This window comes from Anarrhichthys ocellatus, unplaced genomic scaffold, assembly GCF_004355925.1.
Source record: "Anarrhichthys ocellatus isolate YVR2014 unplaced genomic scaffold, GSC_Weel_1.0 scaffold1009, whole genome shotgun sequence".
Classification (NCBI taxonomy): Eukaryota; Metazoa; Chordata; class Actinopteri; order Perciformes; family Anarhichadidae; genus Anarrhichthys; species Anarrhichthys ocellatus.
In genome coordinates, this window is record NW_022280983.1 from 1 (window position 1) to 14,489 (window position 14,489).

The 14,489-nt window shown below is 40.3% G+C and overlaps 1 protein-coding gene across 1 annotated transcript; it reads left to right on the top strand.

The window, feature by feature from the left end:
- Positions 1-85: 85 nt before the first annotated feature.
- On the top strand, positions 86-14,486 carry LOC116377199 (phospholipase B1, membrane-associated-like; the record flags this gene model as incomplete). Its single annotated transcript, XM_031838778.1, has 42 exons — positions 86-429; positions 520-580; positions 705-768; positions 925-959; positions 1,482-1,548; positions 1,679-1,727; positions 2,726-2,791; positions 2,890-2,955; positions 3,036-3,091; positions 3,277-3,346; positions 3,441-3,548; positions 3,693-3,746; positions 4,258-4,326; positions 4,438-4,524; positions 4,613-4,673; positions 4,758-4,816; positions 5,162-5,235; positions 5,358-5,401; positions 6,071-6,179; positions 6,265-6,316; positions 6,423-6,503; positions 6,907-6,972; positions 7,085-7,185; positions 7,269-7,350; positions 7,735-7,839; positions 7,952-8,047; positions 8,157-8,228; positions 8,325-8,402; positions 8,513-8,573; positions 8,655-8,713; positions 9,110-9,177; positions 9,268-9,311; positions 9,438-9,537; positions 9,632-9,683; positions 9,823-9,903; positions 12,172-12,237; positions 12,361-12,455; positions 12,744-12,825; positions 13,173-13,277; positions 13,387-13,482; positions 14,049-14,123; positions 14,265-14,486. Coding segments are annotated over exons 1-42 (3,198 nt in total), but the record flags the coding sequence as incomplete, so codon positions are not given.
- Positions 14,487-14,489: the final 3 nt, after the last annotated feature.

The window sequence follows — 14,489 nt, forward strand, 5'->3', positions numbered from 1 at the left end:
TACTGTGCACAATGTGTTTAGGATGCAAAGTAAAATAAAGTCAAATGAAAAAAAGGAAATTCAGTCATCATGAATCTTTTCTGTGTTGAACTCTAAGACAATTCAAATGATAAGAAACATACTAACATCCTAATAGAAATTGTCCTGCCATCTAAAAAGAGCCTTTTTAGATTTAAATAAGCTGCTGTGTTTTAGTGGAAAAGGGTTTGAAATAGAAAAAATTGTGGATGAAGATGTTTTTATTCTTACCTGTTAGCTTTTCACTTTTATTCTTAACAGTTAACTTGACAAACGTTTTACATAACGGAATGTTTAAGATTAAAATGTTCCCCCTTTTCCCAAATGTACTAACTTATTTTTTTGTTTCTAATGTCACGTTTAGTTGCTGTTAACATTGATGTCGGAAAAAATGAACTATTAAAAGAGAAGGTACAGTGTGACAGTCTTTATTAACAATGTGTCATACTATTCTGATACTGTATGGATGACAGTCTGAGGAATTGTTCTTCTGTGCTACAGACAGAAAGCTTCATGGACATACTCTGCTCACCACTGGCCCTCTTATCCCCATCCTATTCAGGTACAGCACTCAGCAATTATCATCAATAATCATATTAATCTGACTTGAATGCAGATTGTTTTCTAAAACATGTTATCTCGTGTTGCACCACGACATTTCTGACTTCTTGCTTCCTCTCCATCAGTTCATACTCTCAGACCTGGTGATATCTCAGCTCTTTATGTCTTGGGAACTCCTCTCTCACACAGGTAAACAGCCACGAATACAATGCAGAAATACTTTCGTAATACTCGAGAAATACACAAATGTGGCGTCCTTACTGAGCTGCTTTAAAGAGGAAGCTTATATTTTTAAACTTTTATCAACCCTCTCTTACTACTCTGGCAACTTGTCTTCTTCTTTAGGGATGAAGCATACAGAGTCGTCAGTAAAGTCAATGGTAAGTCTATAAATTCTCACAGCCTCTCAAACACTCACTTAATGTTTCTACAATCAAGTAGAAATGAAGCGGTGTATGATCATCTAAAATACCAATTCGGTGTTTGGTTTTGAAAATAATTATATTCATCTATCTAAGACAATACATTTGAATACTTCATACATATCGGTAAGTACCAGCACCTCCAGTATACTGAATTCAAATTTTCCTTTATCATATTCTCAGACCTGGTTCAGGTCAAGGAAATGTCACAAGAAATGCCAGACACAGCGCACACTTTTTAGAAAAGATCTTAGAACAATAATCTTACAGTTTTGGTTAGTTTATCTTTAAAGATAAGACAGGGGGCCATAAACACAGGTTCTTGACCTTCATTTCACACAAAAGTAAGCAAAACTTGCAACATAAGTGGAAGCTTTTACAATCAGCAGTTATCACATAATGTACATAATCCACCGTCTCATTGTAAAGTGTTTTAAATGATGCAGATTAAGTCTAATTGTGTCTATGTGTGTTGAGTAGAGTTGCTGTCCATGTTTAACCCTGAAGTGATCACTCAACATGTGGATCAGACCACACTGCAGCCCAGGTAACACACACACAAACATACACACACAGTCGCACACATAAATGCTGTATGAGGATATTACTGCAGGTGTGATGTGAGAGTGTGTGTGTGTGTGTGTGTGTGTGTGTGTGTGTGTGTGTGTGTGTTGCAGAAGCTTGTTGGAGGAAGCTGAGGAACTGTCTCTCTCCCTTTCAAATCAGGTACACATTAACCCTCTCATAACAATTTAAAAAACAATAAGACTCTAACTGTGTAAATTATACAACCTGTATTTCAGAGGTGGGACCGAGTCATGTAAGGCAAGGCAAGTTGATTTGTAAAGCACATTTCAACAACAAGGCAATTCAAAGTGCGTCACATAAAACCATTAAAAACATCAAAACATAAGGCAAAACAAAAGGAGATTCAAAAACAGTTAAGAACATTGATTGAAACATTAAAAACATTAAAAAGCTAAAAATAGAATAAAAGTTGCAGTGCAGTTTAAGAAATAAAATACAGTAGTAAAATGCGGAAATGCAGGAAATTGATTAATATCCTTGAATCTGGTTCAATTAAAGGCAGCAGAAAACAGAAAAGTCTTCAATCTAGATTTAAAGACCTGCAGCTTTCTGGGACTTTGTTCCAGATATGTGGAGCAGAAAAACTGAACGCTGCTTCTCCATGTTTAGTTGTGACTCTGGGAACAGAAAGTAGACCGGTCCCAGACGACCTAAGGGGTCGGGATGGTTCATAAGGTAGCAGCAGATCAGAGATGTATTTTGGCCTAAACCATTCAGTGCTTTATAAACCAACAGCAGGATTTTAAAGTCAATTATTTTTTGGACAGGAAGCCAGTGCAAAGACCTCAGTATTGGAGTGATGTGATCCACTTTCTTGGTCTTAGTGAGGACTCGAGCTGCAGCTTTCTGATTGACTTTTACAGAGACCTGTAAACACACCGTTACAGTCGTCCAGTCTACCGAAGATAAATGCATGGACAAGTTTTTCCAAATCCTAACCTGCAATTAGTTTTTTTGTTGACCACCGCATATTTCTGAAAGCAAATTTAATTATCGTTGGTCATTTTTTTTCCCAAGTGCCGAGTGAAGTCTATTCACTGCATGGTGTTCAAGTCCAAGTCGATTTAAAGTATTTTTTGATTTTGTCAAGTCGAGTTTAAGTGATGAAATTTGTGACTCAAATCTGATTCGTGCAGGTGACACACTGGAAGCTTGTGCTGCTGTTTGCCCCGGCAGATTCCCTGTGTGACTGTTCACCAAATGTAAGATGTCTAACTACAAATAAATCATGTTTGATGGAGCAAACGTACGACTAAGTTAAGGATGTTAAGAGTGTATAACTGTTTATTTTGTTCTTCAGGTTGCTGCAGATGTTAAATCTGTTGTGCAGGAAGTGGAAGCAGCTCTGCAGTTGCTGCAGAAAACGGTATTTTACTTTTTGTTGAATACAGTTTTGCCAAAAATAGTGACTAGAAAAACTTTAATTTGCTGGGTGTATGTTTACAGTTGCATCTCACTTTGGTTCACGTCATGGTCTGGAGCTCAAATCATCAGCAGGACAAGTGAGTGTTTAGAATTTTAGGTATTAAAAATCTAGCAAAATACCTGATATAAATTATAATTAGTCATTTATTTTGACATGATAGAAACCCTTTTCTTATGCACTATATTTATTCTATCGTGTTGTCAACCTGTTGGTTGTAAAATGCATGTGGCAGTGATGTGCTCGCTTTTTATTTGCTGGCAGGTGTCAGTGTATGAGGAATGAAAGCATAGACCAGCGATTACGTAAAGCAACTCTTCTGAAAACACTGCAGGTAAGATACATGTAAATAAATGGCAAATGTGTGGCTCATCTGAGTCATGTGATTGGCTACCTGCTTGACACATATCCATTTGTCTTGTTTTCAGGACTCTCTAGGTCAAGTCTTAGAAAATCCAAAGTGGAACAGTGAAAGGGCCGACTTCACTGCTGTGCTGCTGTCTGAGCCAGTTATCCTTGAACCCATCTCAGATTCGGTAAGTAAAGAAAATTATTTCCAGACACCAGTTATAATCAACAATACTGTTAACAACTGTAAATTATTCTTTCCAGTAACAATACAGGAAAAACCCTTGAAATTGCTAATGTGTAACCAGCATATATCGTGTGTTTCTTTGTAGGAGAACACATGGTCTGACCTAAACCAATTAGCTGTCCAGCTGTGGAAAAACATGGTACGTTCTTATTAATTAAAGTCCTTGATAACATTTACAGGATAGGCTACTGTGTATATACTTTAGGCTGTGTCTGACAAACCAGCCGGCTGTAAACCTTTTTGATCGATATGTTGTTCTGACATTAAAATTGTCCCGCTCCCTCACCCTTTCCTGTCTATCTTCGTCAGTAAAACATCAAAATGCTCAAAGAATAATCCTAAAAAGAAGAAGAAAAAATTATTTAAAAATGAGCAAACAGCTAAGAGTTATAATCTCTCAAAGCAAAAGTCAGATGGAAAAATGATTAAAGTGAACGTTTATATCCCTATCTGAGATTAGATAGGAGATGTAAAGATTAACTTGATGAGATTGTGGATGACTCTTTCCAGCTTTCCTCGTTCTGCATTAATCTATATGCAGATACAAGAATTGTGTAACCAATACTGTTTGACACTGCATGGTCATTGGCTGCATAGCATTGCCCGCACATGAACCGGAAATCTTACGATCATAACTTTTCCTATTCCAGCTTCAGCCGTCGACAGGTGAGGCAGAGGTCATGGACACAAGTGTCATTAGTTCCCTTTGCCCTACCGAGGTGAGATCCCGTAACACTGCTACAGAGAAATGTTTCAGTACTCAAGATACAACATTTTAAATCCGATACTTATTGTTTGAACTGCAAACTTCTTTTCCATTCTCATCCCAGGAACAACTGTTCCTGCGTACAAATAAATATTCCCCCACTAAAAGGGAAGGCATAGTTTACAGGAACGCCTCTACACCAACAGATCCTGTAAGTCTGTCCAGTCACCCTCAGAGCTAAAGTGTAGAATGGCAGCACATACAGTTAAATGTACTCAAATTTACTGTATGTTTTTCAGGTTACGGGTACTGAGATACCTTGCACAGACCGAAGTCCATCTCCCACGACACCCACTTCAGGTAGAAAAAAAACCCTTTTGCTCTTATTCTGCTTCTGTGTTTTGGGAAATGTAGTTCAATCCAACCACTTTGTTCTCGGTGTAGTTCATGAACTCCGACCTGGAGATGTCAAGGTGGTGGCAGCAGTAGGCGACTCTCTGACAGTGAGTGTTTCCCTTCTCCTACTTTTTGTTGCTGCGGCCTGAATATATATCTGAAAACATCCTCATCCCAATAGGCATGAATAAAGATGAAGACCAGATATACACTTTATACACATAATGGTGCTTTTGTGTTGTGTGTGGATGTGTGCAGACATGCAAACTCAACTACCAAGAGATGAAACACTGGGAGTTAGGGTAGATTATAAGGCTCAAACGGCACTCAGAATGTAACTCTAATACAGAAAAAGTATTTGCAGATCTCCACAGCTGCAGGATCTGGCTCATTAAAAACTTCCTCTGGTTCTACTTCGCTCTTACGATCTCACATCTGCTGTTGTTCTGCAGGCGGGCAATGGTGTGGGCGCAAAGAATGACAACCTTCTGTTAGTGATTAATGAGTACAGAGGACTGTCATGGAGGTAGGATAAGCTAAAGCACACCTTTGTTCTAATTTTGATCGTGTGGGAAAATACTTCAACAATTAATTTGGTAATTCTGTGAGCTGCTTTTGAAACTAACAAGCTGTTTCTTCATTTTTCAGCATTGGTGGTGATGAAAACATTACCACTGTGACCACTCTGCCAAGTATGTTTACTTCTTATTTATTTATTCTTTAAAATTGTAAAAGCCTTGCCTATAATTAAATTACATAAAAGCACTTGCTTAAGGTTTATCTAATCAAATATCAGATGTCCATCATTGGCCAGTTGTAGTCCGTGATAACGTCTATAATTATGGTGTTTTATCACCATAATTATAGTGTTTTATCACCATCATTATAGGTGTTTTATCACCATCATTATAGACCTCTGCAGTTCTCGTTTTTATGTCCGCGTAACCTGAATCAACTATATTTTTTAGGATACCTTTGATTATCAATATTAACATTCTACATCTTCAATAGCCATACAACATTTACATTTACATAAAAGTATTCAGAAATATACCAGAAGCTGGAAATTGCTTGTTTAAATAACACTTCAGAATTCCAATAAATCACAGAATAACATGGTGAATTCAACTGGTTTGACAAAAAGAAAAACCTCAATGTTCACTTAACTTCATGTCGGGGTCTTAAGTTAACTGAAGATTTGATCCACACTGATTGTTCCAATATTTTTGTTGTTTGTTTGAAAAAGAAATTGTATGATATTAAAAACCGCATCTTCTACAAAGTAATACAGAATGTGCGCCATTATGTGTATCATGTGTGTGTGTGCTTTTTCTAACCTTCCCTGTGTTTGTGGTCTGCAGACATCCTGAGGGTGTTTAACCCCAACCTGACCGGCTTCTCAGAGGGGATAGGTAAAGAGGACTCTCCTAAAGCCTTCCTCAATCAGGCTGTGGCAGGAGCCAAGAGTGGGTCAGTCACAATATTAGTATTATCTATTTTTTACTCTCACAAGAACAAGTACAAGAATTTTACCATCAAACCTTCCTATTTTCAGGGACATGGTGCAACAGGTGCGCGTCCTAGTGGACAAAATGAAAAATGATTTGGTAAGGCAGTGAGTGGTAACCTACGGTAAAAACACATGCTTTGTCTCAGTTTTATATTCCAATTTTTCTCAATTAACGCAAAATTTACCTCTTATCTCCGTTACAGCGCATTGACTTCCACAATGACTGGAAAGTGATCACCATGTTTATTAGTGGCAATGACCTATGTGACGTCTGCACAGACAGCGTAAGCACTACTCTTTGGCATTATGCTTTGCTTTGTTCCCATGATAATGATTGTTGAACTGTCTTACATTATCTGCAAAATTACAGATTTAGGATCTGTTGACATTTCCAAAAATGCTGTTCAAGATCTGCTTTATAATTCCTTTTTCATATTGAAAGCCCTGATAACCCTAACCTTCATAAGCAAAGCGTTTATAATTGTTTTATGTCTGCAACTGACAATTACAATCATTTGTTCTGTCAATAAAATGTCAGAAAATACTGAAATGTCCATCAAAATTTCCCAGAGCTCAAAGTGACGTATTCAAATTGCTTGTTTTGTTGGATCAACAGTCCCAAACCATCATAAATGATTAAGAAAACCAGAAAATCTTTCATGCTTTGGGTCTTGTGTACTTCCACAGATTGTTTTCTCAGCCAGGAATGTGGTTGATCGTATCCGCCAAGCTCTGGACATACTCCATAGTGAAGTATGTTTTCGCCTTCATCACACAAACATACAACCTCACTCTATGTGAGCAATTTAAAAGCCATAATCCAAATGACAGACAGTCTACAAGCTTTGTGTTTTGTATCATCCAGGTGCCTCGTGCCATTGTCAATCTGATAGAGGTGTTAAACATTTTACCATTGCGTGATCTGTACAACGATAAAACTCTGGGCTGTCCCGGCTCGTTCATAAGGTCAGTGATTTTTATTTTGGTTGTGTAAGACAAAAACAAACTAACCAAGTCAATCTTTAACAGTTTTGATGTTTGTGTTTCAGTTTAGTTTGCCCCTGCATATTGCAGCCTACAGAGGGATCCTCTCAACTCCAGAAGGTCAAAGACCTCAATAAAGCCTATCAGGTACACAACAAAGCAGAGGTTTTTTTTTTTGTCCATATTCTTAAGCGCTTTACAAATTTACTTCATAGACACAAATTCACTCGTCTTAATTTGACTTTGAGAACATAATTTAAACATCCATTCCAGGGGTTAAATCTTCATCATCATCATTATAATTAATTAACTTCACTAATATGTTTTAGCATCTACTGCATTTTTATCTCAAATTGTATTATTTAAAAGTTGTTATATGTTCAAGTTATTGTCGATCTGCCCTTGTTTGACTGTGGAGCTACATCTCTTGTGTGGAAAAAGTGCTTATTATTATTGATTATTAAAATATGTCACTCAAAGGTCAAACTCTTCTTTTTTGGTCTTCTATCTCTTGGCTGTCTTTCCGTCTAGCATGCTATGAGAGAGCTAATTGACTCTGGGCGGTATGACACACACAACAACTTCACTGTGGTGCTGCAGCCTTTCCTCAGGGAGGTTGTCCTTCCCAAGTTAGAGGTAACACACCTGAAACATTACATATTCCTTATGAAATTGTATTCATTTGTTGTTTGTTTATTTTAACATTTTTTAAAGTTTCCTCCCTCTCCCTGTCCTTTCTTTTTAAAAGGATGGCCGGCCTGATCGCTCCTACTTTTCACCCGACTGTTTTCATCTCAGCCAGAAAGCTCACACTCTCATGGCTCAGGCTCTTTGGAACAACATGGTAGGATTTTCTTTATTATAAGACATTTCATTTATTGTAATTTGGCACATGTGGTGTTTATTTCTGTTGTAATGATCCAAAATAAATCACTGACTCTCACTATCTCTAGTTAGAGCCAGTGGGAAACAAGACTTTTACACAAGACTTCTCAGTTGCCATTGATCTGAAGTGTCCCTCTAAGGTGAGTGAGTCCAACAACTTATCAAAACCGACATACTACATAATGCTGTTTTATAATTTTTGTGTACTGACATGTTTTTGATTATTTCTTTATTAGACCAACCCATTTTTTAGGACTGCTGTCAACAGCAACTACACCTTTCCAGGCCTTCCCCCCACTCCTGCTCCTGCTACAGTAGGTCATAGTTTCTGCCTTTCATACTCAGCACAACTTTAAAATGTAAAGTACTTATTATTTATGCATGATGCCAAAACTATAAATCCCTAAAACATATTATTCTTTAGAATTGGGGCAGTGACTTCTCCTGCGTTAACACAGCTCCATCCAACTCTGTGCCCACTTCAGGTAAGCATTTCAAGGTGTTGCTGTTACCTAAAGGCAATTAGAGATGTTAGATGTAAAATAAGATAATTTTGATATTTGTAGCTCACAGGTTACGACCAGCAGACATCAAAGTGGTGGCTGCTGTGGGAGACTCTCTAACGGTATGTTTGTACACAAGAATGTGACCAAGGATTGTCTTCATTTTGCGCAGTAAAAAGATCTCAAGGCCCATGTAATATTTTTTTCCTAAAATGTTTGGTTTTATCTTGATATACTTATTTATCCTTGTTTTTGCGTTTTGTCTTTGTCTCTGTTTTGAAATGCATTACTTCACAAGTGGTGGCGCAAATAATGTAATAGTTATAGAAAGAGATGGAATAGATTAGTTTGTGCAATAAATTTAGCATTTTCTTTTCTTATGCATCATTTTCACACACGGTTTCTGTACAAGGTTGTCATATGTGGTATCATTTGTAGTTTAGAGAGCATTAGTATTATTAATTGAATGGGTCAGAGAGATAAACAGAGAAATGATAAACATCATTTTCTGCATGCAGGCCGGCTTTGGTGCTAAGGCAACGAATCTCCTGCAGCTAAGAACTGAGTACAGAGGGGTGTCATGGAGGTGAGATACTGCACACAAACTACATACACAACACATATATGTACATTGGATTGTAATCATTGTATTCATTGTTTGCTTTTCATCAAAAAGCATTGGAGGAGACAAAACTCTTGAGACTGTCACAACATTACCCAGTAAGTCCAAAACCTTATCTGTAGCTCTGTTGCTCTATAGTGCGTAATAGCACCACTAGATGGCAGATTTGGACTGTAACAGAACTTTGTCTTTTGCGCAGTAATTTTCTTACTTTTTCACATCAGATATCCTTAAGAAGTTCAATCCTGAAATCAAAGGGGTGTCAAAGGGACGAGGGACAAGGCAGACTGGCTTCAACATGGCGGTATCAGGAGCTACAATATCGTGAGTTCCAACATGTCTTTGATCTGTTAGCAGGTTTGAATGGTTCACTCGTGTTATGTTTTAAGCATTTTGTCCATTTCAAAATTTCATACAGAGGAATCCCAGGGCAGATCCGACGCCTGATTGATACCATGAAGAATGACTCAGTGAGTTTAAATTGTGGTTCTATACTAAAACATGCACTGATGTTGTTTTGTGACCACAAATTTGCAAGAAAAGTAATCTTTGTTCTCTCTTTCTCTCTCTGTCTTTCTTATCGTTTCTCCATCATTTCAACAAAAATAGACGGTGGATTTTGAGAATGACTGGAAGCTGGTGACCCTCTTCATTGGAGGCAATGACCTGTGTGATTACTGCAATGATCGGGTGAGTTGCTTTAACAAGTCGTCACAAAGCAGGAAAAGCAGGAGTAAGGACATTTTCAAATCACCCCTTCCAGGTTGAAAGATTCTCCTGCCATGGCACAGTGGCCAAACATCACGTAGTGTTGTGTGACGCCCTGTGTAGAGCCGTCTCATGATATCACTGTCCAAATGGGACCACGCAGTGGAGCAGAATAATCAAGCTTTGTGTAGCAGCCCTCCCCTAATAGTTTTATTGTGTCAGAGTAAGATAAGAGCAGACGTTACATTACAGTCATTTAGCAGACGCTTTTATCCAAAGCGAATTACAATAAGTGTATTCAACATAGGTATTCAAGAGAACTACTAGTCACCAGAAGTCATAAGTGCATCTCCTTTTTTAAACAAGCATCTAAGAGCATAAACCAGAGCAAAAGTACAGTGCACAAAACAAAGTAATACAAATACAATAAGTGCAACAAACTAATATGAATACAATAAGTGCTAAGAAGGCTCAGGGTAGTACTTGTTGAAGAGGTGAGTTTTCAGCCTGCGCCGAAAGATGGGTAGCGACTCTGCTGTCCTGACGTCAGTGGGGAGATCATTCCACCACTGTGGGGCCAGGACGGAAAAAAGCCGTGACTGGGTTGATCGGCCGCAGGGACCTCTGAGCGACGGGGCAACAATCGCCCGGAGGTAGCAGAGCGAAGTGGTCGGGCGGGGGTGTAGGTCTTGACCATGGTCTGGAGATAGGAAGGAGCTGTTCCTTTCACTGCCCTGTAGGCTAGCACCAGAGTCTTAAACTGGATGTGAGCTGTTACAGGTAGCCAGTGTAGAGAACAGAGAAGGGACGTTGTGTGGGAGAACTTGGAGCGATTGAACACCAGGCGAGCTGCAGCTTTCTGGACAAGCTCTAGAGGTCTGATGGCCGACGCCGGGCTCCGGCAAGTAGTGACTTGCAGTAGTCCAGGCGGGAGATGACAAGAGCCTGGATGAGCACCTGTGCCGTCTCGTCAGTGAGGAAGGGGCGAATCTGCAGGAGCATATAACCGATGCAATGTTTGCTGAGAATGACAGTTGGTCATCCAGGGTCACACCCAGATTCCTCACAGTCAGAGTTGGCGTCACCACGGTATTGTCAATGGTGATGGACAGGTCTCGGTGCGGGCAACCCTTCCCCGGGAGGAACAGTAGCTCGGTTTTGTCCAGGTTGAGCTTGAGGTGGTGTGTCGTCATGCACTTCGAGATGTCAGCCAAGCACGCATCGATGCGTGCCTCCACTTGAGTGTCACCGGGGGGAAATGACAAGACCAGCTGGGTGTCATCGGCATAACAATGGTAAGAGAAGTCATGCGAGTGAATAACAGAACCCAGAGATGTTGTGTAGAGTGAGAAGAGAAGAGGGCCCAGGACTGAACCTTGTGGAACCCCCGTAGTCAGCATGCGTGGTTCCAACACGGCCCCCCTCCATGTCACCTGGTAGGATCGACCTGTCAGGTAGGATGCAAATAGGGAGAGTGCAGAGCCTGAGACGCCCATCCCCTCGAGGGTGGAGAGGAGGATCTGGTGGTTCACCGTGTCAAATGCCACAGACAGGTCCAGGAGAATCAGGACAGAGGAGAGAGAGTTCGCTCTCGCGGCGTGAAGCGACTCTGTCACCGCAAGGAGGGCTGTCTCAGTCGAGTGACCCACTTTGAACCCGGACTGGTGGGGGTCCAAGACACTGTTCTGGTTTAGATAGGAAGACAGTTGGTTCCATTTTGGGGAAATTAGCAGGCCAGTACCAACGCCTCGCAGCTCTGGGAGTGTGAGAGAAAGAGTACACATCTGACAATGCTGCGGGTGTGGTAGTGTTTTCTGGTGTGATCCAGGTCTCAGTTAGAGCAAGAAAGTTGAGGGAGAGCAAGGATGCGTAGCCTGAGATGAACTCAGCTTTCGGGCACTGCCGACTGGCAATTCCAGAGCCCCCTGCTACCACTTGCTCGCCATTTTGCCTCCATTTCCCATTTTATCTCTCTCTCTCTCCATTACTCCCCTCGCACACCACTGACAGTGTAGTCTCTCTTGTAATGTTTGTGCTTTGAAGCAGAATATCAAAGCACAGCATCAATCTAAGATGGGCTCTGAGACTGTGGTAGTGACAGCTTAGAGTTAGTTGTTGCTCGTACGCTCATACATAGAAGAGTTGTTAATGACAAAATAAGGCATGAGAGTACTCGTGTTCACTATTGATTAATAAAAAGCCTTGTGCTTTGTGTGTAATTGTATTATTATTTTGGTCTCAAAACTACAGGCCTCTTTGTCACCTCAGAACTACAGGCAACATTTGATGACAAGCTTGGATATGCTTTACAAAGAGGTAAAATAATGATGTTACCGACTGAGAAATAACTGTTGATTACACAAAAAATACTGTAATGTAAATTCACAGTTTCACCTCCCAGATTAAATAGGTTTACATTTTCTTCTCTTCTGACTGTAGGTTCCCAGGGCAGTTGTCAACGTCGTGGAGATCCTAGAAGTTGAAGGCCTTCGCAGGGTCAAAAAGGATAGTCTCGGGTGCAATGTGTTTCAAAAGTACGCCCGATCGACCCACACATGCCAAATCAATTCTACATGGATTCAGACCACTGAGTCCAAGGCACATTTGCTCCTTTGACTACAGCACTTTTCTTGATATTGATCTAATACCTAGTCAGTCCAGCAAAGAAATATATTATGATTTGGTGTTTATTAAAGAATACCTCATCCCTGAATCAATGACACATCATATCATGGTCTATGCAAAAAGCAGCACTCTGTATTCAGTGATGATTTGATTTTACTATCCAAGATCAACTCTTTATTTTCACCCCTGATCCTCAGGCTTGTCTGCCCATGCTTCTTGTTACCAGGAGAGGATTCCCCAGAGCTGGCTGAAGTAAAACGGATCAATCGAGATCTACAGGTGAACAGACTGGAACTGTTCTTTTACTTTAACTGCTGGTGTGACCAGCAGTTAAAGTTCACTTGTCTACTCAAAATTGTGTTTGCTTAAATCTGACTTTTAGACATGTACTCACAAACATTACAACTAGTTTGGAAGCCAATCATGGTCCAATATGCAACATACAGAAGATATAAGTGTGATGTGGACAGGTATTTCAGTGTAGTAAGAGACATCTTATCTTCAGTAGTTAAATGTTTGTAGTGAAAATATTTGCATTTTCATAGATTCTGGATTTTTTAACGAGTGAGAAGAAGCAGATGGATTTTTTTAACAAGATATTTGAAATTTTGTGGTCTTTCTTTCAGCTTGAGACGGAAAAATTGGTGTATGGAAGCCGCTATGAAGAGAGAGAGGACTTTACTGTGGTCGTGCAGCCCTTTTTTAGGAACACCATCACTCCTTTGAATGTTGTGAGTCTTCCGTGTACCCCTGAGCCTCCACTGCACTTGACAAATACAAACATTTACGCTAGCTTTAGTGCAGTAACAAGCCCTTGATGTTGTGTTATTTCTTCTCCAGGACGGCAAACCTGACACCACCTACTTCTCTCTGGACTGCTTCCACTTCAGTGAACGAGGACAGGCTGACATGGCTGCAGCTCTCTGGAATAACATGGTGAGTCCGGCAAGGCGGGAAGTTAATGGCTAAGGGTTTGACAGGGGAAGGGTTGTGGATAAGTCCATGGATGGATTACGAGATAATGGGCCCCTGGGCACAGACATATAAAGGCCACGTCGCCTCTCCTACATAGGAGCAAGACACAACAACTTTATGGTTATTTAGCCTCTTTTTGTTGTTGTTTTGTGTCTCTTTGTGGTCATGTTGTGTCTCTTTGTAGTTGCTTTGTGTCTCTTTGTAGTTGCTTTGCCCCTTTTCATAGTTGTTGTGCGTCTCTTTTGTCTCTTTGCAGCTTTTTTGCATCTCTTTGTGGTTGTTTTGGTCTCTTTGTAGTCTTTTTGTGTATTTTTGTGTCTCTTTGCAGTCGTTTATGTGTGTTTGTGGAAATCTTTTCCTGGTTGGTACGTGTCACTTTGAGTGACATTTTGTAGGTTTAGACCAGGGGGGGAAGACCCTTACACTTGTGGCCCTGATCAGTTATTCACTCATAGATAAGTAAATAACCACATCTCTCTGCAATTTAGTCATGGTCTGAGCAAAGATGTACTCTGTTTTATCTGTAGTTGGAGCCAGTAGATAAAAAACAGACGTACAACAACTTCAGAAATACCAGAGATAACATCAAGTGTCCCACTGAGGTAAGGAATCTGCCACACAAGCACTTCTCACCTGCTACTGACCCACTTGAGATTTATCCGTACAATTTGTGTATAATTGCAATAATGGTTCATAAAAGTGTGTTTGATTAAATAGAAGACCTTCCCTCTTATGCGTTCCAGGAGCATCCTTACATCTTCACAAAGGTGAACAGCTTGGCCAGTTCGACCATCACCACCACCCCAGCACCCACAGCTCACAGCACAGCCCTGCCTCTCACCCCCGGTTGCACAGAAAGTGTGCCAGTGTGGCTCGCTGCTGTACTGGCCGTAGCAGGTCTTCTGATTGGCTGGTTTGTCACCTGGCTCCTCTTCTCCTGCAGAGCCAAGAGAAGCAAGCGGAGGATG